General features: G+C 34.3%; 1 protein-coding gene across 5 annotated transcripts in view; it reads right to left on the bottom strand.

Annotated features, from left to right (window-relative positions):
* LOC138710184 (putative divalent cation/proton antiporter TMEM165) overlaps window positions 1-24,281 on the bottom strand; it is a 150,700-nt gene that overhangs the window by 82,599 nt on the left and 43,820 nt on the right. For all 5 annotated transcript variants that reach the window (XM_069840818.1, XM_069840820.1, XM_069840817.1 and 2 more), the window contains exon 5: window positions 22,682-22,870. In XM_069840818.1, coding sequence (XP_069696919.1) covers window positions 22,682-22,870 — 189 coding nt within the window. The remainder of the gene's footprint in view (window positions 1-22,681; window positions 22,871-24,281) is intronic.

A 24,281-nucleotide genomic window follows, 5' to 3' on the forward strand; every position in this document is an offset into this window, starting at 1 on the left:
CAACCACATGAGGTGGACATTGAAAAGAAACGAATCTATGAACCAATAATCCCGTTCTATAAAGATAAATATAGCCTGTCCCACATTGATGTAATAGGTCTGATGGTGGGAGCACGAGGTACCATACCCTCCTTCTTTGCCAACAAATGTAAAAACCTGGGGCTAACACACAGCATTGTGAAGGAAATAGCCATTAGTGCCCTCAAAAGGTCGGTTCAGATATTGAGAAATCATTTGTATGGGAGTGATAATGGAAATTTCAAGTTATCTTAACCGATGGCTGTTGATTGGTTTAGATATCAATGCCAATAAATCCGTACTGTTATTTTTCTCATAGTGTATGGCATTCAAATCATTCTAACCTATCTGATGATATTCTTTTCCCCCTTTCTTAATTGTAAATGGGCACATTGGGCAAATTTTGTATAATCGATTCCCTAATCATTTCAAATGTTTATCATTTTACCTTTTAGGTGTATTTCCAAATTATATGTAATATGCTTTGTCAAATCTGGCAACCTTTTCATAAGGGAAGCTAAATTTATTTATTATATTAATATACAAAACTACAAATTCATAAAAATGGCACTTAGCTAGTTTAGAACTTCCATGCTACAAATCTAATCTAAAATTAGGAACAAAAGCTCACCTAACACTTGTTCCACAACAGTTAACACGTGTTTCCAGGATTTGTTGATACTAATGTTTACAGGTTAAGTTTATGATTTGTTAATACTAACATTTACCTGTTAAGTTTCAGATTTGTTGATACTAATATTTAGGCATTAAGTTTATAACACCATGAATGAAGAACAGTATTATGCTGGTTTAGCTTAGCTACAATTAGTTCAATTATTACATAAGCATTTTACTGAAAAAGAAATGCCTGTGAGTTAAACCGTGGATTGTAAAACATGATAAGAGAGGTATTCATCAGAACTTATTCAAAGAACTACAATGCGAGGAGTTGAAAAGTTATACAAATTATTATAAAAATATTATTATTATTATTATTATTATTATTATTACTATTATTATTATATTCTACAAATTATTTATTTACAACATTTTTAATTTCCTTCATACTCCAATATCAGAATTTTTGTGATAGTAACAGTCCAGTTATATTTGCATTCCGCCATATTTGTTTTAAGGTATAGAAATCTTTTATCAAAGATAACAAGATGCACTTACATTTTATAAAAGATCTTTTATCAAAGAAACTTTTGTAACAGAAAACCCATATTTTATAATATATATTTTATAAAAGATCCTTGTCAAAGAACTTTGATAGTGTAATAGCAGCCGAACTGTGAAAATACATTTTATAATATATATTTTATAAAAGATCCTTGTCAAAGAACTTTGATAGTGTAATAGCAGCCGAACTATGAAAATACTTGCTAGAAGAGCCAGCCTACAACCCAGAGAAGATCCTGTAACACCAAAAAACTGTTGGATTGGGCACAAAAAAACATTTCTAATGTATCATTTATACTGTGACGCCCACGTGAGATTCGAACTCACGACCAGCATCCCGCAAGAGAACAGATCGCGTGTGGGTCGACACGGGCTCCACGGAGCACTGAGGGATGGCGTGCGACGGAGAGATGAGAGGGGAAAGGGCCTACGCGGCGAGGGAGTTTGCACGCGCATCTGGTGCTGGCAGAGAGGAGAGGGATTTGGATTGTTCTCTGGAGTGCTATCTCTGGACACGCGTGGAACTTTCCAGGCTACGTCGCTGTGGTTATAAAAGAAGAAACGCGAGTGAACTCGGACAGTGTGTGTGTGATTCATGATCAGTTCAGTCAGTAAGCCAGTGAACAGAGCAAGCCAGCCAGTCTTGTGTACCGGAGTTCGACTTGAGTGAACGTCCGCAACTGTGTCAGCATCCGAAGGCCTGAGTTCGAGTGCAGTGGACCGCAGTTGAAGGGACCTGAGTTCGAGTGCAGTGGACCGCAGCTGGAGGGACCTGAGTTCGAGTACTGTGGTTCGAGATACTGTGAACTCGAGTGACTGAGCTAGAAGAACTGTGAACTGAGAACTGACACTTCTGATTTGTAAATAGTGCTTTGTAAATACTAGTTAAGATTAACAGTTCACTGTTGTTCATAATAGTCCAAGTAAATTGTCACTGTCGTCAGTGGAGTACACTAACGAATACTGTGTTACTGTGTGGAGAGCAAATCCCATTGTTGACGGGAGTGAAGTTAAATTGTAGAGAGTGAAGAGTTATTGTTGAGTTAATAAAGTTACATTGTTGTCCCCTAAATAAGCATAAAAACCACACTGAAAATTTGCAGGCTAGATATCACAATCTAAAACCAACAACTGGTACATTAAAATTACAGTCTTTCATTCCATTGTCAAAAACTGAAGCTTTAGTAAAGAATTTATTTTCTTTCGAGAAAGAAGGTAAGGCAAGTGAAAATTTAAAGTGTAGTGTGAATGAAAACAGATATTTAAAATGCAAATGACACAAATATTTCAAGATATAATAATAAGTGAATATAAGTGTAAGTTAACAGTGTTTCCTTGAGTGACTTGACCCATATTGGGTGTAACGTTGTGATCATTAAGTACCGATAAATCTCCCAGCACGAGGTCAACACTACCCTTCCACTGCTGCTGCACCAGTCTGCTACACATTGTTTTGTAAGTAATTAAATTTCCATTGAACTATTAGAGATCCCATTGTGATTTTTTCTGGAATTATTAGGAATACTTCAGTGCACTTACCAGGCATTTTTTTAGATTTTTAATACGGCTATTTCACACTGATATCTAACTTTTAAAAATTGAATCATAAAAAAATATTGTAATAATTATATTAAAATCAGTTAGTAAATATTTAACAAAAGACAAGCTTTTAAATGCATTTTTCAAAAAATTTTAACAATATGCCGAGAAATATGATACTTGAAATGTTGCACTGTGCGACATTTTTAATGAATTTTAACATAAATATTTGAAAACGTTTGGACTTAGGTGGAAATAAAAATACACTTGTTAGTTTATTAGACCCATAAAGTTGGTAAAAAAAATATAAACGCAATCAGAAATATGAACGTAAAAATTTGTACAATTTTGTGCGACTTGACATGGAATGACTCACATGTACTTGTATGTATTCTAGCATTGGCCAAACCAAGAAAAGGGAAGAAGCTATCAGAAGAGACAACCAACAAACTGATTTTTACTTGGATGATGACAATTCAAAAATAATACCATGAATGAAAGACAAAGTAAGCATAAGTAAAAATATCTATAAACAAAAACAGCTTGTTTTAAGCAATCTGTAAGAGCTGCATTCTTTGTTCAAGGCAACATTCCCTCACAACAAAACATGTTTGCAATCATCAGACCTAAAGAATGTGTGCTCGCAGGATCCTCAGGTACACACGCTGTCTGTGTGTGTACAATCCACTAGAATATTCAGTTGCTTCTGGAAAGTATTCATATAGAAGGAAGTTACCATGACCTGATTGAACTAATAACTTGTGACATATCTAACAGGATTTGCATGCTACATTTTTGTGAAGTGTTCTAGCACTCTTGTCCTGAAAAAACATACCCAACAACAATTCTCAGATGACTTTGATCCTGATGAACCAATCCAGTACAGGCAATGGGTAGCAACAGATAGAGTAAATATGGTTGTTCTCTGAATTTTGTAATTTACTAATACAGAAAATTGAGAAATTCATTCCATTCATTTTTTATAGGAAAAGCACAGTCTTCTTGAAAATGTTAAAAGAGAACTTGGATAATGAATCAGCTATTATTTTATTCGATTTCAGTGAAAACTACAGTTTTGTAATTCAGTGAAAACCACAATTTTGTAATTCAAGACGAGGCCCAAGGGTTTCATTGGAATACACGTAGCTATACACTTCATGCTGCAGTGGTATATTACAAGAAAGATGAAAGACTTAATTCAAAATGCTTATGCCTAATTTCTAATGACATGGATAATGATGTATCTTTCGTTTGCCAAACTCAAAAGTTCATAATCAATTTCTTAAAAACAAAGCTCTCTTTCACGTCATGTTAAAATTGTAGAATACTTCTCAGATGGTTGTGTTGCTCAGTACAAAAACCGCAAGAATTTAATTAATATATGTAATCATGAAGAAGATTTTTGTATGACATGTAAATGGTCATTTTTTGCTACTAGCCATGGACCTCCTTGTGATGGAACTGGGGTTACTTTGAAAAGGATGGTTACCAAAGACAGTTTACAAAGGCCATTTAATGAACGAATAACCACTGCATCACAAGTATTCAACTTTTGTAAGGAGAATTTCAAGGAGATTACTGTTTTTTTATTTTTTTGTAACAAAAGAGGAAATGGTTCAAGTCCGAAATGATCTCACTGAATGGTTTGAAAATGTAAAAACCATTCCTGGGTCACACTGCATGAATCAATTTGTGCCTTTGTCTAGATATGAAATTGGAGCAAAGCGATATGGACTACAATGTGATATTTGACATATTTAAACCTATTGTGAATCCAAATTTTCAAGGCAAATTCGAATGTTGCTTGTGTGTATGAATCTTTGTGGCATGTGAGTTTTATGAGTTTTATTGAAAAAGTTAATTATGAAGACGCTGATAGCTACAATAAAATTCATGCATCCAAATGGCTCCTCTCCATCATTTTATTGGCCTGACAATGACAATTGTGAAGTTCCATGTTCAAATATTTTGCGCCAAACTGATGTCAGCACAGCCACAGGAAGGACCTATACTTTAAACCAAGATTCTTACAAGAGAATTGAAGCCAAACTGTCTCAGTTGTAAGAAGTTACATTTTGAGAAACGTTGTGTCTTACATTTCTATATTTCTCTGCCAAAATGTAAGTTGTTATCATTTCCCCATTATAAATTTTTTGTCTACAAATATAGCACTGTGTTCTCATTACTATACATAATTTTCAGCATTTTCTAGGGTGTGACACTTTGGAAAAAAAATTATTTCCAATAAACGTAAAAAAAATCTTTAAAAAATAAAAGCGTCATAGTCATTTAAATGTGCAATTTTTATAATCTCCAATATATGTTAAAATATGGTGTTCGCTTAAATCGGCTACAACTTGCCATTTAACTCTTTGAAAAATATTGCTGTGCAAGAGGTCAAATGACTTTATTGTCAAATGCCTGGCATTAGAAAACAACAACATAATCTCCAATATAAATCTCAGTTACACAGCATGTTTAATAAAAATCCAATGATTACATTGGAAACTGTAGCATTATTTGTAATTTATTCAATTGCTGACATGCAACTACATTCATAGCAATATTACTATTTTCTGCTTCAATGACTTCATGGATTTCAATACAATTTTAAAGGAAGGCATTCACCGAGATATGTAACACATATGCAAAGTCTCAGTAAAACTGGAAACAGTGGATGACATGTCCAGGGTGAATTGACATGGAATGACCCCACAATACATATAGGCAGGGTATTGAAGGATACAGGAGGTTAGGTTAGAATGAGAATGACATATCACAATTAAGAAGAAATTACTTGCTGCATTATGGGAAAGGACATAATAATCACCAATTAGGAAGAGGAGTTTTTGTTCATAAAAGAATAAAATCAGCAATAAAAAAAATCGAATTTATCAGTAACAGGTTATCGTGTTTAGTACTTAAAGGTAGATGGTGTGATACCTATACTAATAATTTTTTTAGTAGGTTATTTTACGACGCTTTATCAACATCTTTGGTTATTTAGTGTCTGAATGGAATGAAGGCGATAATGTCTATGAAATGAGTCCGGGGTCCAACACCAAATGTTACTCAGCATTTGCTCATATTGGGTTGAGGGAAAACCCAGGAAAAAACCTCAACCAGGTAACTTGTCCCAAGTCCACACCTGTGGAGTAACGGTCAGCGCATCTGGCCACGAAACCAGGTGGCCCGGATTCGAAACCCAGTCGGGGCAAGTTACCTGGTTGAGGTTTTTTCCAGGGTTTTCCCTCAACCCAATACGAGCTGGATCCCGGACTCATTTCACCGGCATTATCACCTTCATTTCATTCAGATGCTAAATAACCTAGATGTTGATACAGCGTCATAAAATAACCCAATAAAATAAAATAAAAACTTGTCCCGACCGGGAATCGAACCCGGGCTACCTAGTTTCGCAGCCAGACGTGCTAGCCATTACTCCACAGGTGTGGACCTAATAATAAATCTGTAACCAAAATGTATAATTAACCTTCCTGAAACCGAAAATCGCTTTTTTGAAATTTTTATTGGTATGTCTGTCTGTCTGTCTGTCTGTCTGTCTGTCTGCCTGACTGTTACCTTTTCATGCAGTAATGGTTGAACCAATTTATATGAAAATTGGAATATAAATCAAGTTCGTTTTAACTTAGATTTTAGGCTATATGGAATTCAAAATACTTTATTTAAAAGGGTTAACAGGCCTTGAATTAAATAATTCGAAATATCTCCCTTATTATTAATTTTCATGAAAAATGTTACATAACAAAAGTTTCTTTAAACATGATTTCCGATAAGTTTTATGCTATGCAAAATTTTGATAGGACTGATATTTAACAAGATAAATGAGTTTTAAAATAACAATGCCACCTAACCAGCTGTAATGAAAGCAAATGACTTCGTCTATAAGGGGCCTTGGACAACAACAAATGGAAGCTATTAAACATAATCTACAGAGAATGTTTCTGTGTTTGTATGAAGTAATCTCAGAAGCTAATTAATCAATTAGGTTGAAATTTGTAGTTTGCCTAGATGGATGTAATGCTACATTATTATGAGGACTCAGGTAAGATTAAAATAGATTTTTACACACAGAAAACTTGATATTCTGTCGAAATATTGTATAACTTGATTATTGCAATTTTATTTGGTCCACATAAGTACTCTAATTCCATACACTTAAATTTATTTTTGTTCACAGAACATAATAGTTAAAAGAGTTTTGTCGTATTTTTCCTGGACGAAAAATACAGCCCATAATAAATAAGCATTTTACCATAGAGCTCACTGGAGCTGAGTTACTTTATAAGGTGTCACGAAATGGCATTCCTGCGCTCATAATTTACCCATATTTTTTTCCTGTGTTTCTTAAAATAATATTTATGCAGGGTACCTCATTTTTTTTATTTGCATAAACAATTATATATAACCGAGGGAGTTGGCTCAGACGGTAGTGTTTAAAACACATTCGGGAGGTTCCGTGTTCAAACCCTGGCTGACCAATCTGATTGGGGTTTTTCATGATTTCCCTTAGTCATAAAGGCAAATGCCAGATCGGAAAGTTACATGCCATGATTCATCACTGCCTCCTTTACTAATACCAAAAACATTAATCAAAGTCTATAATCAGTTACATGAACACAAGCCATCTACAACACACAATAGAAACAGGAATTCAACAAGAGTAAAAACGGCCTACTGATACACCCACACATTCTAAACATGCGACATGACCACAGATGTTAAAGGCATGAATAAAATAAACTTAACAAACAAAAAAAAAAAAAAGATGCACAGTAAGGTTAACATAAAAATTATCTTCGTACACAATCCACTCTATTAATTTGGAGTGATTTATTACAGGATGCATTCAAGACTAATTAAGAAAAATGTTAAAGAATTATCATTGCACCAAAAACGTATGTTCTCTGAACCAAATTATCATATTTTAATTATTTTCATGTAATAACAATTAAGAAACATGTTAAAGGAATTATCATTGCTCCAAATGAGTGTCTCTGGACCAAAATGATCTCATTTCAATTATTTAAATACAATTTAAATTAAGCAACATATTAAACGATTTATCCTTCTATCAAACACGAATGTTCCCTGGACCAAATGTTCTATTTTAATTATGTAATTACTTTATATTTATTTCTAACAAGTGCAGCGGAGTGCACAGCTATGGCTAGTCATAGTTATAAATGCTCACGCCCCTAGAAAAGAGAAAGACGACCATATAAAGGATAGCTTCTAAGATGAATTGGAACACACTTTTGATCAGTTATCTAGATATCACAAGAAAATTTTATTGGAAGATTTCAATGGTAAAGTAGGACGGAAGAATATTTTTAAACCAACTATTGGAAAAGAGAGCCTACATGTAAATAGTAATGATAATGGCGTTAGGTTAGTCAACTCTGCCATATCAAAAAATTTAACTGTGAAAAGTACATTTACCCAAATACATAAATATACTTGGACTCTCCATATGGATTGACACACAACCAAATAAATCACATCTTGATAGATAAACGAAGACATACTAGTACAGCAGACATTCGAACTTTCAGGGGGGGCAGACTGTAATTCTGACCATTATTTGGTAATTGGAGAATTAAGAGGAAGACTATCAGTTGCCAAGCAAGTAGAGCAACAAGTTAATATTAGGAGATTCAATATTCCGAAATTAAAGGACGAGGAAACTAAGCAACATTATCAGGTCGAAATTCCAAATAGGTTTGTTGCTTTAGGAAGTTCCAAAGAAGTTGAGGAAGAAGAGATACAAGAGTGGGAGCGCATTATCCAGCAAAATTTATAAGCCTGCACTTAGCATTTTGGAAAAGGAAATTGTACCAGAACAATGGAAGGAGTCCTATCTTTAAAAAGGGGGACAAGACTGACTGTAGTAACTTTCGAGGAATATCACTCTTGTTGACGATATACAAAATGTTGTACAATATTCTTTTGAGAAGATTAACTCTATACGTAGACGAAATTGTAGGAGCTCATCAGTGTGGTTTCACGTGTAATAGATCAACTACTGATCAGATTTTTTGTATTTAACAGATATTGCAGAAAAAATGGGAGTTTAAGAGTACACTACATCAGTTATTCATAGATTTCAAAAAGGCAAATGACTCGGTTAAGAGAGAAGTTTTATATGATATTCTTATTGAATTTGGTACTCTCAAGAAACTGTCTCTCAGTGAAACGTACAGCAGAGTCTGAATAGGCCAGTTTCTGTCAGATGCTTTTCCAATTCACTGCGGGCTAAAGCAAGGAGATGCACTATCACCATTACTTTTTAACTTTGCCATTAGGAAAGTCCAGGATAACAGAGAGGGTTTGGAATTGAACAGGTTACATCAGCTTCTTGTTTATGTGGATGATGTGACTATGTTAGGAGAAAATCCACAAACTATTAGGGAAAACACGGAAATTTTACTTGAAGCAAGTAATGAGAGAGGTTTGGAAGTAAATCCCAAAAAGACAAAGTATGTTGTTGTTGTTTCTAATGCCAGGCGTTTGACAATAAAGTCATTTGACCTCTTGCACTCCAATATTTTTCAAAGATATTATCATGGTCAGCCACTGAAACACAGATTTTGAGGTGTTTCGAATCCATTTCTTGATTTGAGTTGCACAATGGCAGTTAGGGGACTGATATATTCCTGTTCTATGCAGGTGTTTGGCCAAACAGTCACGGCCTGTTGCCAATCTAAATGCAGCTACAGACTATTTGCGTGGTAAATCGGGGATTAACTGTGGATTATGATGCAGAGAGTTCCATTTTTTCCCTTGAGATTGTATTATCAAATTTTGTTTATTGAAGTCTTAGTATGTAGGTTTAATAAATTTTTTCACAGAGTAATACGTAGATTTAGTAACAGGTCTATAAGTAGCAGTGCTGCCCTTCTTTGCTAAAGCATCTACATTCTAGTTTCCCAGGATTCCACAATGGGAGGGTATCCATTGGAATACAATTCTTTTATTGAGTGGTATTAATTGAGAGAGCATTTTTAGTTATTTCTGCTGTATGAGATGAAGGTGTGTGTTTAGAGACTATTGATAGAATAGCTGCTTTGGAGTCTGACAATATAACTGCATTCTTAAATTTATTGATGTGACATAGAAGATTCCTGAGACTTTCACTTATTGCAATCATTTCTCCATCAAAACTTGTTGTTCCATATCTATAATGTGAGAAGAGACAGCACGTAACACCTGCACCGGCACCTTGTTCTCTGGAGAACAAGGATCCATCAGTGTATAAATGAAGCCAGTTTTGTGGAGGGTACCTAATATTAATTGTCTCTAAAGACAACTGTTTCATTATTTCAGTGTTTATTTCTGATTTCTGGATTTCTTCTGTTAAATTTAGATTATACTCTATATTTAATAAAGTTAAAGGGTTTGGTTTAATTTGTAAGTTTTCTTTTAAATTCGGGATATTGATTTTGTTTTAATTCTTGAACCATGGATATGAAACTTCTTTGAGTTTTTAATCTACAAAGAGGATTATATGAATGCCAATTGTTTCCTGGTAATCTGATAAGTTTTTCATGTTGAATCAGTGCTTTTTCTTCTATTGTCATTTTGATGCTGTTAATATTAGTGAGGAATCTCATAGAATCTATTGGAGTTGTTTTGATTTCACCAGTAACGAGCCTGAGAGCTTGGTTTTGAACATATTCTATTTCGTTTATGAAAGGTGAAGTAATTAAAATTTCTCCGCAGTATGCCAGCACTGGCTGTATAAACATTTCTATATAGTGTTCAAAGTATTTCTAGAGCATCCCCATTTCTTTCCTGCTAGTCTTTTTAGAAGGGAGAATCTTTTACGAGCTTTTTCAGAAATGTGTTTCAAATGGTTGTTCCATGTTAACTTACTATCGAAAATAACTCCAAGATATGTCCTAGGAAGGTGTTGGCCATTGTATTGGATATTGAATTCTCTTTCTTTTTTACCAAGTGAAAATATTTGGTAGTTACTTCTGCTTAAGTTCAGTGTCATCAAATTTGATGTATTCCGTTCATGTAGTTGATTTAGAGCTTTAAGAGCAGAATTTTGAATTTTGTCTCTATGTCTGTAAGATCCGGAAGTACACAAAACTACGAGGCCTGTCTAAAAAGTATCCGACCTTAAATTTTCCCGCGCAAAGTAGTGATTCTAAGGCGGCGCCCCTGTGCATGGTGGAAGGAGGAACCGTAATGTGCATGCTTGAATTTTTTCACCGCATTCGCTTGTGCCAGTCACTTGCTGGTGGTCGCCAAGTAAGGTGCTGTTCTAAGTGTTTGTCGGATTTAGTTTTCTCGCAAGATGACTGAACGAATTGAGCAAAGATACTGCATCAAATTTTGTCAAAAGCTTGGTGATTCACAAAGTCAAACAATTCGTAAGATTCAGCAGGTGTTTGGGGAAGATGCGATGGGTGTAACACAAATTAAGGAGTGGTTCAACCGATTCAAAGATGGCCGCACATCAGCGGAGAGTGAGCAGCGTTGTGGCAGGCCCCAAACTGCTCGGAGTGCACCTGTTGTTGAGAGGGTGCAAAATTTGGTGATGGCAGATCGTCGTTTGTCCGTGCGGGAGATTGCCGAAGAGGTTGGAGTGAGTAAAGATTCTGCTCATGCAATTTTGCGTGATGATTTGAACATGAACCGAGTGGCTGCGAAATTCGTGCCCAAGTTGTTGTCCCCGGAACAAAAAGACCTCCGTCGTGACGTTGCACAGGACCTTCTGGACACTGCCAACACTGATCCTGGATTTCTGAACACCGTGATAACTGGAGATGAGTCATGGGTGTACAGGTACGACCCAGAAACAAAAAGACAGTCGTCGCAATGGAAGCATCCCGAGTCTCCAAGGCCGAAGAAAGCGCGGCAGGTGCAAAGCAAAATCAAGGTGATGCTGACTGTTTTCTTTGATGTCTGTGGAATTGTGCATCACGAATACGCACCGGAAGGACAAACGGTGACAAAGGAGTACTATCACGATGTTCTCCGGCGACTCTGTGATGCAGTTCAGCGCAAAAGACCAGACATGTGGATGGCGAACAACTGGCACTTGCATCACGACAACGCCCCCGCACATTCATCCCAATTGATCCACACTTTCTTGGCCAAACATGGAATTACAACCGTTCGCCAACCTCCCTACTCTCCAGACCTGGCTCCTTGCGACTTTTGGTTCTTTCCAAAATTGAAGACACCACTGAAAGGATCCCGTTTTGAGAGTAGAGAAGAGATAATGCGGAACGCGACGACGGAGCTGAACACCATTCCAAAAGAAGACTTCCAGAGGTGTTTCCAGCAGTGGAAGGATAGGTGGGCTAAGTGTGTGCAAGCACAAGGGGCCTACTTTGAAGGGGATTAGGGTCCCAACCCCGTCAGGTATTTGAAATATTTTTTCTGGCTAAAGGTCGGATACTTTTTAGACAGGCCTCGTATATCATCTGCAAATAGTTCTGTTTTCATGTTTGATTCCTCTAATAGGGAGAGTAAGTCATTTATATAAATATTGAATAAAGTTGTGCTGAGGACAGCACCCTGAGGTAGACCTCGATATGTTTGTCTGTAACTAGAAAGTGAGTTATTGAATTTAGTGGCACTGAATCTTTGACTAAGAAATTCTGATATCCATCTGAACATATTGCTGCAGATACCTAATTTCTGGAGTTTTAGTAATAATTTATTTCTCCAAACAGAGTCATATGCTAACTGAAAGTCAATAAATATTGCCAAGGTATCTTCTTTCTTGTTAAAATTGTCTTTTATTTCGTGGCCGAGGCATATGACTTGTTCATTAGTAGGGTATAGTTGTCAAAAGCCAGCTTGTCTTGGTGATAAAAGATTTTGGGATTCTAAATACGAAGTTAATCTGTTGGAGATCATTGACTCCAAGTTTTTGCTATCTTGCTAAATAGTGCTATGGTCGATAACTATTAACATCATGAGCAGGTTTCCCTTTTTTGTGAATTGGTACAATGATTGCTTTTTTCCAAGCTGCAGGAATTGAGGTGTTCCATGATAAATTGAAAATGGATAAAAGTACAGATTTGGCTTTTTCCCCCAGATGTTTAAAAAATTCGGAATGAATGTTGTCAGGGCCAGATTTCTTGGTTTTTAAATTTTGTATAGCTATTGTTAATTCTTTGGAAGTAAAATTTTGATGAAATATTTCAGGTTTTGTGATATTACTAGTAATATTGTTTTTATTATTTTTATGTAATTCTCTTTTGATAAATTTGTCGGTTTTTTTGATATTGGGATGTAATCTGTGAGAGTTTGAGTAGTGTTTATTAAATGCGTTTGCTATATCTCTACTATCTGTTAGCGATTTGTTATTATGAATAATAGGTTGGCTAATATTTTCCTGTGTATTGGAAATATTCTTAAGAAATTTATATGTTTTAGCGCTATCGGTTCTGTAATTAATATTTTCAATAAATTTATTAAAACTGTTCTTTTTTGCTGTTATGATTGCTTTTTTTAAGAATGGCAGTCTTCTTCCTCCAATCTTGAGTATCTTCTGGTGTTTTGCTATGTTCTGCTTTGGTTCTTGCTTTATCTCTATCTTGTTTCAATAAATTCAGGTTTTCTGTCCAGAATGGGGTGTATTTTTTTGAAAAGACAAAATATATATGATTGTGTCTCATGACCAGAATATTGTACAATATGGAAATATAAAAATTGGAAGTTTATCTTTTGAAGAGGTGGAAAAATTCAAATATCTTGGGAGCAACAGTAACAAATATAAATGATACTCAGGAGAAAATAAATGGAGACTAAATACGGCAAATGCTTATTATTTGGTTGAGAAGCTTTTATCATCCAGTCTCCTAACAAAAAAATCTGAAAGTTAGAATTTATAACACAATTATATTACCGGTTCTTCTATACAGTTGTGAAGCTTGGACTCCCACTTTGAGAGAGGAACAGAGGTTAAGGGTATTTGAGAGTAAGATGCTTAGAAAAATATTTGGAGCTAGGAGGGATTAAGTTATAGGAGAATGAAGAAAGTTACACAACGCAGAAATGTATGCATTTTGTTCTTCACCTGACATAATTAGGAACATTAAATCTAGACATCTGAGATGGGTAGGGCATGTAGCAGGTATGGGCAAATCCACAAATGCATATAGTGTGTTAGTTGGGAGGCTGGAGGAAATAAGATCTTTGGGGAGGCCGAGACATAGATGAGAGGATAATATTAAAATGGATTTGAGGGAGGTGGGATATGATGGTAGGGAGTGGATTAATCTTGCCCAGGATAGGGACCGATGGTGGACTTATGTGACGGCACCAATGAATCTCCAGGTTCCTTTAAAGCCGTAAGTAAGTATTGAACAATATAACGACCAAGTTCGTAAAAATCGTTACATTTTGTCAAAAATCACTGACTGCATAAAATTCTGCAGGACATTTGAACTCGCGATACTGGGCCACACTGAAACAGAAGGGTCATTGAATTCTGATATTTTCCGAGGTTTTGTCAAGTTTAGTTCGGAACTTGATATCGCTTTAAGGAAACAAATTTTTAATGCAGAAGTATTTAAGGGGACATCGAAAAACATTCAGAACGACCTATACAAGAGTTGTCTAGGTCCTCAAAGAGGCGATGCTTATATTTTCGCGCTTTCCAAAGTGTAGCTGTTGAAGAGATTATGTGTTGCAGTGATAAATCAGGAAATGAGCTATTTGAGTTCACTAATCATCTTCCTGTGGCAACCCTTCTCATCTGAGAATTTTAAGAAATATGAGTAGTATATATGCATGTCTGCAAAAAGCTTTTGAAGCATATCCATTCATTGATAAAAGCAAATTAAAAACAGAACTCAAAATTATGTACAGTAGTAGCAAAAAAAACCGGACCAAACCTTGTAGCTGATTTCAGAGCCTTGTTCAGTGCAGAGGATGATAGACTCGTAACTAAGACTAAGACTTTCGTGGTTCGAATCCTGCCTGGGAAGGAAATTTTTTTTGTTCCTTAATCAAATTTATTCCCAATACTTTTCGATTGCTGGTAAAATTCATGTTCTGGGAATAATAAGTTAATTAAGTAGTAAAATATCGCTGCAATCAAAAAGTACTGGGAATAAATTTGAATAAGGAACAAAAAAAAAGTTTCCTTTCCAGGCAGGATTCGAACCACGAAAGTCTTAGTTACCAGTCTATCATGCTCTGGAGTGAACAAGGCTCTGAAATCAGCTACAAGGGTCGGTCTTGTCTTTTTTTGCCACTACTGTACATGCAGGATGATTTTCGGAATGTGGAAGGTGCAGTTAACCTTTCACACTTCATGATTGATAACTTAATTACATCATTTAGTGAAAGTGTTAAACTTATAAAAGTAATAATGACAATTCCAATGACTACTGCTGAAAAGGAAAGAAGTTTTTCCACCCTTAAATGCATAAATACTTTCTTACATAATAAGATTAACAATTCTGATAATGCTGTCTATGGAAAAACAATTAATTTTGAGATATTGTCAACTTCAATGAAGCAGTAATTGACAAATTCCCTGCAATCAAGGGCAGAATGGACTTCTTATATAAGCATTCTGCATAGGGTGAATGATTTTATTTTTTTTTTTTATGTATGCATACTCACAATTTAATTAAATAACATTGCTGTGAAATGTATTTTGAATTAGCATTAGGCTGTAATTTCATGTATCATTAGTGAACTCCCCAGTTTTTAAGAGCACCAACCACCACTGAGACCAACAATCAAAGAAAACACTGAAAACTGTCATGTTCGAATTTATTTGCATGCTACTGTTCTATTATTCTTCAATAGAAATTATCACAAGTTCTATTATTCTTCGATAGAAGTTATCTCCATTTTACAAATGTCCACGAACAGAATTACTCATATTACTTGCTTGCAGAAAAAAAGGCTAACAAAAGTGCTCAAACCATGTATTAGCCAACATCAAGCCATAACTTAAACTTTAGGATTGTGATAGTCTTACTGATAGAATACTGTATATTGAGATAAAATATATATAGGATATAATTTTGTGACGAATATCTTCAGTAAAGATTTTGTGGACTAGTAAATTAAACAACGCAGCATTAACTTATGAATTATGTATATTAAACTTCAGAAGATATCGACTGTTTGGTATCATAAATCCACAACAGGGAATATTAAAAGGCATTTCAAGTGTCTGAAACTGATTAATGTGAACCCAATCTTTTTTAATGTATCAATTAAGTTACACTAATGATACCTATATATCAATAAATTCAAATGTTTATTCAATCTTATGGCTTAGACACTAATAATTATATAAAACAAACAATTTATGTTTTACATCTTACTAAGTTCTAGTACTAACGTTTTCACCCTCATGGGGCATCTTCAGGTACAAGATAGGAAACGAAATATCTATCTAAAATCAATTACAAAAACTTAACCTCATATTCGGAATAACATTGATCATATTAAAAGACAATAAGAGAAATGTAAACATGATGACAAATACTAATCATAAAATGTATTAAAAATTCTTGTCAAATGTTAAAAATCATCGTAAGTTTGCATAACTGTGAATGTATATAATAATGCATACAAAGTTAAATCTTAATACATTGATATCTTAAGTACATTGTACTATTACCAACACACTTCTTTGATAATGGAGAAAACTCTGTAAAACAATGTGTGTCAGTGTGCTGACTATCAATGATTAGTTACGAATTACATGAACTTAATATTACTGAATGTTGAGTCGTAAAAACAAAAGCTGTGAATTAGCCAATTCTGCTGGAGCAAGTAATTTATTCTTATTAACTGTCTTGTGCTCAATTATCAGAAAACAAGTGTTTATTATTTGTGATGGATAATTGCACAACACTATTAAATAGAATACCATAATTATGACAATTATTGATCTACTTACAAAGTTGTGTGGGAGTCTCAAAAATCATCTCAGTATGCATGTTTCGTAAAAGTTGAAATGAAGAAATGTATGCTGTATTATCATTTCAATTTGAATGAACTAATTCTTGATAACCAAATGTTGTCAAATATTCAATTTTGATCTGTAACACATATTTTATATTATAAAACGGAGAATTTGACAAAAGGTCAAATAGAATTGTATTCAATGCTTACTTATGTATTGAGCAATGGAACAGTATACAATAGCTGGTTCACATGTTTGCTTACAACTAACCAAGTGTGATGTGTTTGGTGTAGCTCAAGAATCCACGTAATGATATAAAATGGGTGAAGGAAGGAACTATGTTTTAAAGGATGTACAGTGGGTTTTGGTTGTGGATGAGATTTTCATTGATTATAGTGCCGTGTTTTTTAATTGTTGTTTGGTTATGTAAAATTCTTCTGCACTATTTATTAGTTTGACATCGGAACATGTATTTAAAATTTTAAAAGTGTCTTTACTGAGCCCTAATTCGTGTCCAGTGTCTATTAAGTGGACAGCATATTCGATTTTCTACAGTTGTTTTTAAAGTCAGAAAGATGTTCACTGTATCTGACTTTAAAATTCCTACATGTTTGACCAATATATTTATTTTTACAAATTACACATTCCAAACTGTAGATACCAATTTATTTTGTTTATGTAGATCATTAGCTAAATTCTTTTTGAGTCTGTTGTTAGGTTTATGGGCTATATTTATATATATATTTTTTTTTTTGCAAAGAAATTACTTGGTTTATGGGCTATATTTATATATTTTTTTTTTTTTTGCAAAGAAATTACTTAATCTGTTGGAAATATATTTATTATATGTGAGTATTGCATATGTCTTGTGCGTTTTTTCCTTTTTTAGTATTGTGGGTTGTTAACTTTTTTTTTGTTTTATTTGTCCCTCTTTTTTCTGAATTAATCTTTTTATTGTTTTTGTATTATATCCATTCTCGTTTGCTATTTGTATAATTTTGCTACATTCTTTTTTATAATTTTCTTTGTTTAACCCATATATGCCCACAGGGTCGTTAACGACCCACGTCATATTTTTATTGGTTCCTTTAATATTTGTTTAAATTTTCGGTTGGACACCATCATTATGTGTTCGATAATATATTGGCAACACTTTAGTTTGTCCAATTGTTCCGCTGTAACTCTCTGCTATGCATTTTAACTGAAAATGCGTAACAGTTTGGTTACAGTGCACGTCAACAAAGAAATGTAAGTAGACACTTCATTGTTAAGTATTTTAATTCTGTTATTGTTTTATTACATAGGGCAAGCAGTAGCCAATATGATTACAAAAGGTGGAGTCATGAATTGTATTCAGTAGAGGCGTAATAGTGTAACAAATTTGGGTGGGTCGTTTTCGACCCTATGGGCACATAGGGAACCTTTCGTACATTTTGCTAAATTTTCTAATAATATTATTATTGACAATTATTGTGAGCAGATTTTCTTTACTTTCATATTCTCTAAGAAAATTTACGAAACATTTACGATTTATAAATACGTGAAGTAATTTTTTAGGAAAACTACTATCCCGCTAACAGAGCTAACAAGCAAACATTCTGATGAGGGTAAATAAAAAAGTTAATTCGTTTTTTTTTCCACCATGTTAATGTCAAAAGGAGTGCTTACAAATTTTGGCCACTCGACCACAATTATGAGGCTGTCCAGAAAGTAATTTTCCCTGGGGCCGTTTACAGAAAAAAGCACAATTGCATGGAAAGACTTATTGAAACAGATACAGCAATTGTTGCGCTATTTGTCAACATATCCCCAACTGGATCACATGGGGTCAATTTTTGTATCTTTGTGTCGTAGAAGTCAGCCGCTTGGGATCGGAACCAGAATTTGATAGCTGTTTGCAAGTCTCTGTCGATCCCATGATAGGCCTATGACAAATATCTCAAGTTCGGTGAGAATATGTTGAAAAATAGCTATGCAATTGCTTTGTCTGTTCCAATAAATTTTTCCAATGAAATCGTGTTTTTTTTTTCTGTTAACTTCCCCTGGTGAACTTATTTTTTTACGGCCCTCATAATTGTGGTTGAGTGGCCAAAATTTGTGTAAGCACTTCTTTTGAGATTATTAACATGGTGAAAGAAATTAATTAACTTTTTATCCGTATCCGTCAGAATGTTTTCTTATAAGACATTTGTTTTCCCTTATTTTAGAGATAATTACGACAAATCTCACAAAAAGAGTCTTACCACTTTCGAAATACTGGAAGAACTTGAGACAGTATTTTCTCAACAAAATATTTCAAATATTGAGTGGTTCTACAACCTCCTGAAGATGACGGTAATGAAACTGGCGATGATTCGGTTGATGAACAATCTCTGTGCCATCGTCAACTTAAGGCTCCAGCTGAACAGTAATAAAAAAATTCCTATTATATCAAACATGTAAGAGGTTGACTAAATTATGTCCAACAACCTTAGTAAATACGCCCTATTACAGACCTGCAGAATTGTAGCTCTTGAGAGTGACTTCTTTCCTCCCCTTTCTTACCCTACCCACCTTTTCTACCTGTGCGGTCACGGCGTTCTAGTTACGCTCGGCTGCATCAACATTCATTCTCGCGGTGGAAGTCGATCATCCCGAATAGAAGTGGAGTGAGGCTGACGTCATAGTTCCCTACTTGCAAGTTCTGCAGGCCTGCCCTATTACATAGCACCCACCTGGAATTTCTGAGTAACAGAGATAGTTTATATGCATAGTAGTTTTGTACATATGTCCCTTTGTATTTGTATACACAAAATATAAGTATTATAATAAATTTTTGAGTTATATTAAGCAAAGGAGTCATTTTTTATTAATTATGTCCAACAGATTTAGTAAATAATCGTTATGATGGCTTTACTGTAATATGCATGAAAAGGTTGTTCATGTGCCCACAGGGTCGTTTTCGACCCACGGTTAAATGGGCACTAATGATTATGTAAGCGGAGATTTTACATTGTCATTCTCTTACAATGACTAAAAGAAGTAACATTTGTGAAAATGAAGACTTTTTTTTGAAAAATAAAAATTACGGGCATTTATGGGTTGATGGTATGTACATCAGTCTAACAATCAGAAAATTAAATATGCTGAGCTTATTCATCATGGGGTGTATTGAATTAGTGGAAATGCAATGGTCTGTATAACCAGGTTTCCTATAAATGTTGAAGGCTATTTTCGATTTTTGTTTCATTAATGTAACGTCTAGAAAATTTATAGAATTATTCAATTCATTCTCCTGAGTGAACTTTAAATTACTGTGTAGGCCATTGAAAGATTCTAAGATTTCATCATCTATATTTGCATTGTCATAAATAACTAATGAGTCATCTACATATCTTCTGTATAATTTTATATTATGACTTTGTATAATGTCGTTTATCTTTTCATCTTCCACATAAAAATATTTCAGCAAATAAACCTGATAATGGACTACCCATGGCTAATCCTTTGTTTCGTTTCTAAACTCTATCATTGAAATGGAAATAGTTTTGTTTTAGAACTGTTTTTAAGAGAATCATAATTTGTTCTATTTTTGTTTTATGTACATTAATTTTCACTAATTTATTTTGGATAATGTCTAATGTTTCATTAATTGGGATGTTTGTGTATAAATTTTCTATGTCTAGAGACATCATTCGTGTATTATTATTGATTTTTATTTTCCTTATATTGTTTACTAATTGTTTAGTGTTAACTTTATTATAGTATATTTATTTTCCAGTTTTAGAGTCTGTTTTAATAACCTTTGAAGAAATTTACATAATTTATAATTGAGTGCATTTCTACTGTTTACTATAGGCCTCATAGTTGTTGGGTTTTTATGTGACATATTCCGATGTCAAACTAATAAATAGTGCAGAAGAATTTTACATAACCAAACAACAATTAAAACACGGCACTCTAGTCAATGAAAATCTCATCCACAACCAAAACCCACTGTACATCCTTTAAAACATAGTTCCTTCCTTCACCCATTTCATATCATTACGCGGATTCTTGAGCTACACCAAACACATCACACTTGGTTAGTTGTAAGCAAACATGTGAACCAGCTATTGTATACTGTTCCATTGCTCAATACGTAAGTAAGCATTGAATACAATTCTATTTGACCTTTTGTCAAATTCTCCGTTTTATAATATAAAATATGTGTTACAGACCAAAATTGAATATTTGACAACATTTGGTTATCAAGAATTAGTTCCCGCGTAACTCAGTGGGAGAGCGTTGGTACGTTTAACCAAAGGTCCCGGGTTCGATACCCGGCCCCGGAACAATTTTTCCCTCGAAATTATTCAAATTAACTTTACAGGGAGTTATTCCTGAAATCTTAATTTGCATAATACACGTCACTGTACGTAAGAGAAAACCACAATTTAAAGTCACACAGAGTTAGTGTGCACTCAAATGTTGGTTGCTTGACGGTTGTCAGCCCACTTTGAGGTCTGTGGATATAGAGGGAAAAATTGGATCAGTGTCGGGTAGAGTTCCCGGGTAGCTCAGTGGGAGAGCGTTGGTACGTTTAACCAAAGGTCCCGGGTTCGATACCCGGCCCCGGAACAATTTTTCCCTCGAAATTATTCAAATTAACTTTGCAGGGAGTTATTCCTGAAAGCTTGATTTGCATAATACACGCCACTGTACGTAACAGAAAACCACAATTTAAAGTCACACAGAGTTAGTGTGCACTCAAATGTTGGTTGCTTGACGGTTGTCAGCCCACTTTGAGGTCTGTGGATATAGAGGGAAAAATTGGATCGGTGTCGGGTAGAGTTCCCGGGTAGCTCAGTGGGAGAGCGTTGGTACATTTAACCAAAGGTCCCGGGTTCGATACCCGGCCGCGGAACAATTTTTCCCTCGAAATTATTCAAATTAACTTTACAGGGAGTTATTCCTGAAAGCTTAATTTGAAGAATTAGTTCATTCAAATTGAAATGATAATACAGCATACATTTCTTCATTTCAACTTTTACGAAACATGCATACTGAGATGATTTTTGAGACTCCCACACAACTTTGTAAGTAGATCAATAATTGTCATAATTATGGTATTCTATTTAATAGTGTTGTGCAATTATCCATCACAAATAATAAACACTTGTTTTCTGATAATTGAGCACAAGACAGTTAATAAGAATAAATTACTTGCTCCAGCAGAATTGGCTAATTCACAGCTTTTGTTTTTACGACTCAACATTCAGTAATATTAAGTTCATGTAATTCGTAACTAATCATTGATAGTCAGCACACTGACACACATTGTTTTACAGAGTTTTCTCCATTATCAAAGAAGTGTGTTGGTAATAGTACAATGTACTTAAGATATCAATGTATTAAGATTTAACTTTGTATGCATTATTATATACATTCACAGTTATGCAAGTTTATGATGATTTTTAACATTTGACAAGAATTTTTAATACATTTTATGATTAGTATTTGTCACCATGTTTACATTTCCCTTATTATCTTTTAATATGATCAATGTTATTCCGAATATGAGGTTAAGTTTTTGTAATTGATTTTAGATAGATATTTCGTTTCCTATCTTGTACCTGAAGATGCCCCATGAGGGTGAAAACGTTAGTACTAGAACTTAGTAAGATGTAAAACATAAATTGTTTGTGGTAATCCCCATCTGGATATTCAGTTTGCATGTTCAATCCAATTTTTTTATATATATGGTGCTATTTTTTTTTTTTCAAAATGGGGATTACTTTCAGTTCTTTAGTGTCTAAGCCATAAGATTGAATAAACATTTGAATTTATTGATATATATCATTAATAAGGGGCTTAGCTGACTGTTATCCAACATGAATTGTAAATTAAGTTACAGTAGTTGATTCCAACTCAAATATGGAAATTCAGAGGACATGGCTAATGTAACTCATATAAGAAATGCAATAAATGCTAACCAATCAGGACTTTCTGCCAACATACAAGAGATTCAATTCATCCCTGCTACCAATCACAACTTACCTCACGGGCTGCGAGAATGATTGTGGTCAACTGAGAACGGTCACCCCATTCTGCCACAAACGTAAGTGTAAAGGCCTGAATAAAAATCCTTGATATTAAAGATAATATAGTTCTTGTAGGTTTTACAGACTTTCTAATGATTCCCGACTCTGGGTCTTGCATTAAGGATGATGATGCCTCTTTCTCATACTGAAATAAAAAGAAATATTGTTTTATGAATTGAACAGAGATGGGCACATTTTCCCTTTACATAGACAGGTTTTGAGTCTTTCTTTAATACAATGTCAAATCCAAAATAGTGATGTAAGATACTGAAATGCAAATATGAGAATGCACGTGATCAATGATAATGTACAATAATGTCGATATCGAAATGAGAATTTTTGTGTTCCAGACCAGTCTACATCAAAGTTAATGAACAACATTAGTGTTTGTTAATGATGTCTTAACTTCGTTTATATGTTTTTCCAACTTCTGTCCATACCAAAACCAAGTGTTAGAGAATTTGTAACACAGACTTAGCAATCATTACATTGGCCAACAAATTTTTTGTTGCATTTCTATCAACAGCTGTTATTACCTAATTTGTGGGAGCTGATTTCAGATCCGAGCTTAGTTTTTTTTTCTGAAATCGACATATATCAAAATTTCAATTTTCATTTTTTCTCATTAACCTCACAGCGTATGTGGAGAGAGATTTGATTAAACTGTCTTAAAATTAGCTGGGCAATAAAGATTAAATTGCAGTATATTCTAAATTTCTTCAGTATTACAAACTGAAACACAGTGATAAACGCTCTTAAAATTAACTGATTAATAAAGATTAAATTGCAATATATTCTACATTTCTTCAGTAATACAAACTGAAACAGGATAGCTTCTATGAGGAATTGGAACATACTTTTGATCAGTTATTGAGATATCACATGAAAATTTTATTGGGGGATTTCAACGCTAAAGTAGGACGAGAGGATATTTTTAAACCAACTATTAGAAAAGAGTCTACACATAACTAGTAATGACAATGGAGTTAGGTTAGTCAATTTTGCGACATCAAAAAATTTAATTGTCAAAAGTACAACATTCTCCCATAAGAATATACATAAATACACGTGGACTTCTCCAGATGGATTGACACACAACCAAATAGATCACATGTTGATAGATAAATGGAGACATACTAGTATGGTAAACATTCGAACTTTCAGGGGGGGCAGACTGTAATTCTGACCATTATTTGGTAATTGGAGAATTAAGAGAAAGACTATCAGTAGCCAAGCGAGTAGAGCAACAAGTTAATATTAGTAAATTCAATATTCTGAAATTAAAGGAAGAGGAAACTAAGCAACATTATCAGGTCGAAATTTCGAATAGGTTTGCCACTTTAGGAAGTTCCGACAAAGTTGAGAAAGAGTTAGATGTTAATAGCGTGTGGGAAAATATCAGAGGTAGTATCAAAATTGCAGCTGAGTAGAGCACAGGTTATTATGAAACTAAGAAAAAGAAACCGTGGTTTGATGAAGATTGTTGCATGGTAGTAGAAAGAATGAAACAGGCAAAATTCAAATTCTTACAGGATCCACTTGAGGAGAATAGAGAT

The sequence above is a fragment of the Periplaneta americana genome, chromosome 12 (assembly GCF_040183065.1).
Source record: "Periplaneta americana isolate PAMFEO1 chromosome 12, P.americana_PAMFEO1_priV1, whole genome shotgun sequence".
NCBI lineage: Eukaryota > Metazoa > Arthropoda > Insecta > Blattodea > Blattidae > Periplaneta > Periplaneta americana.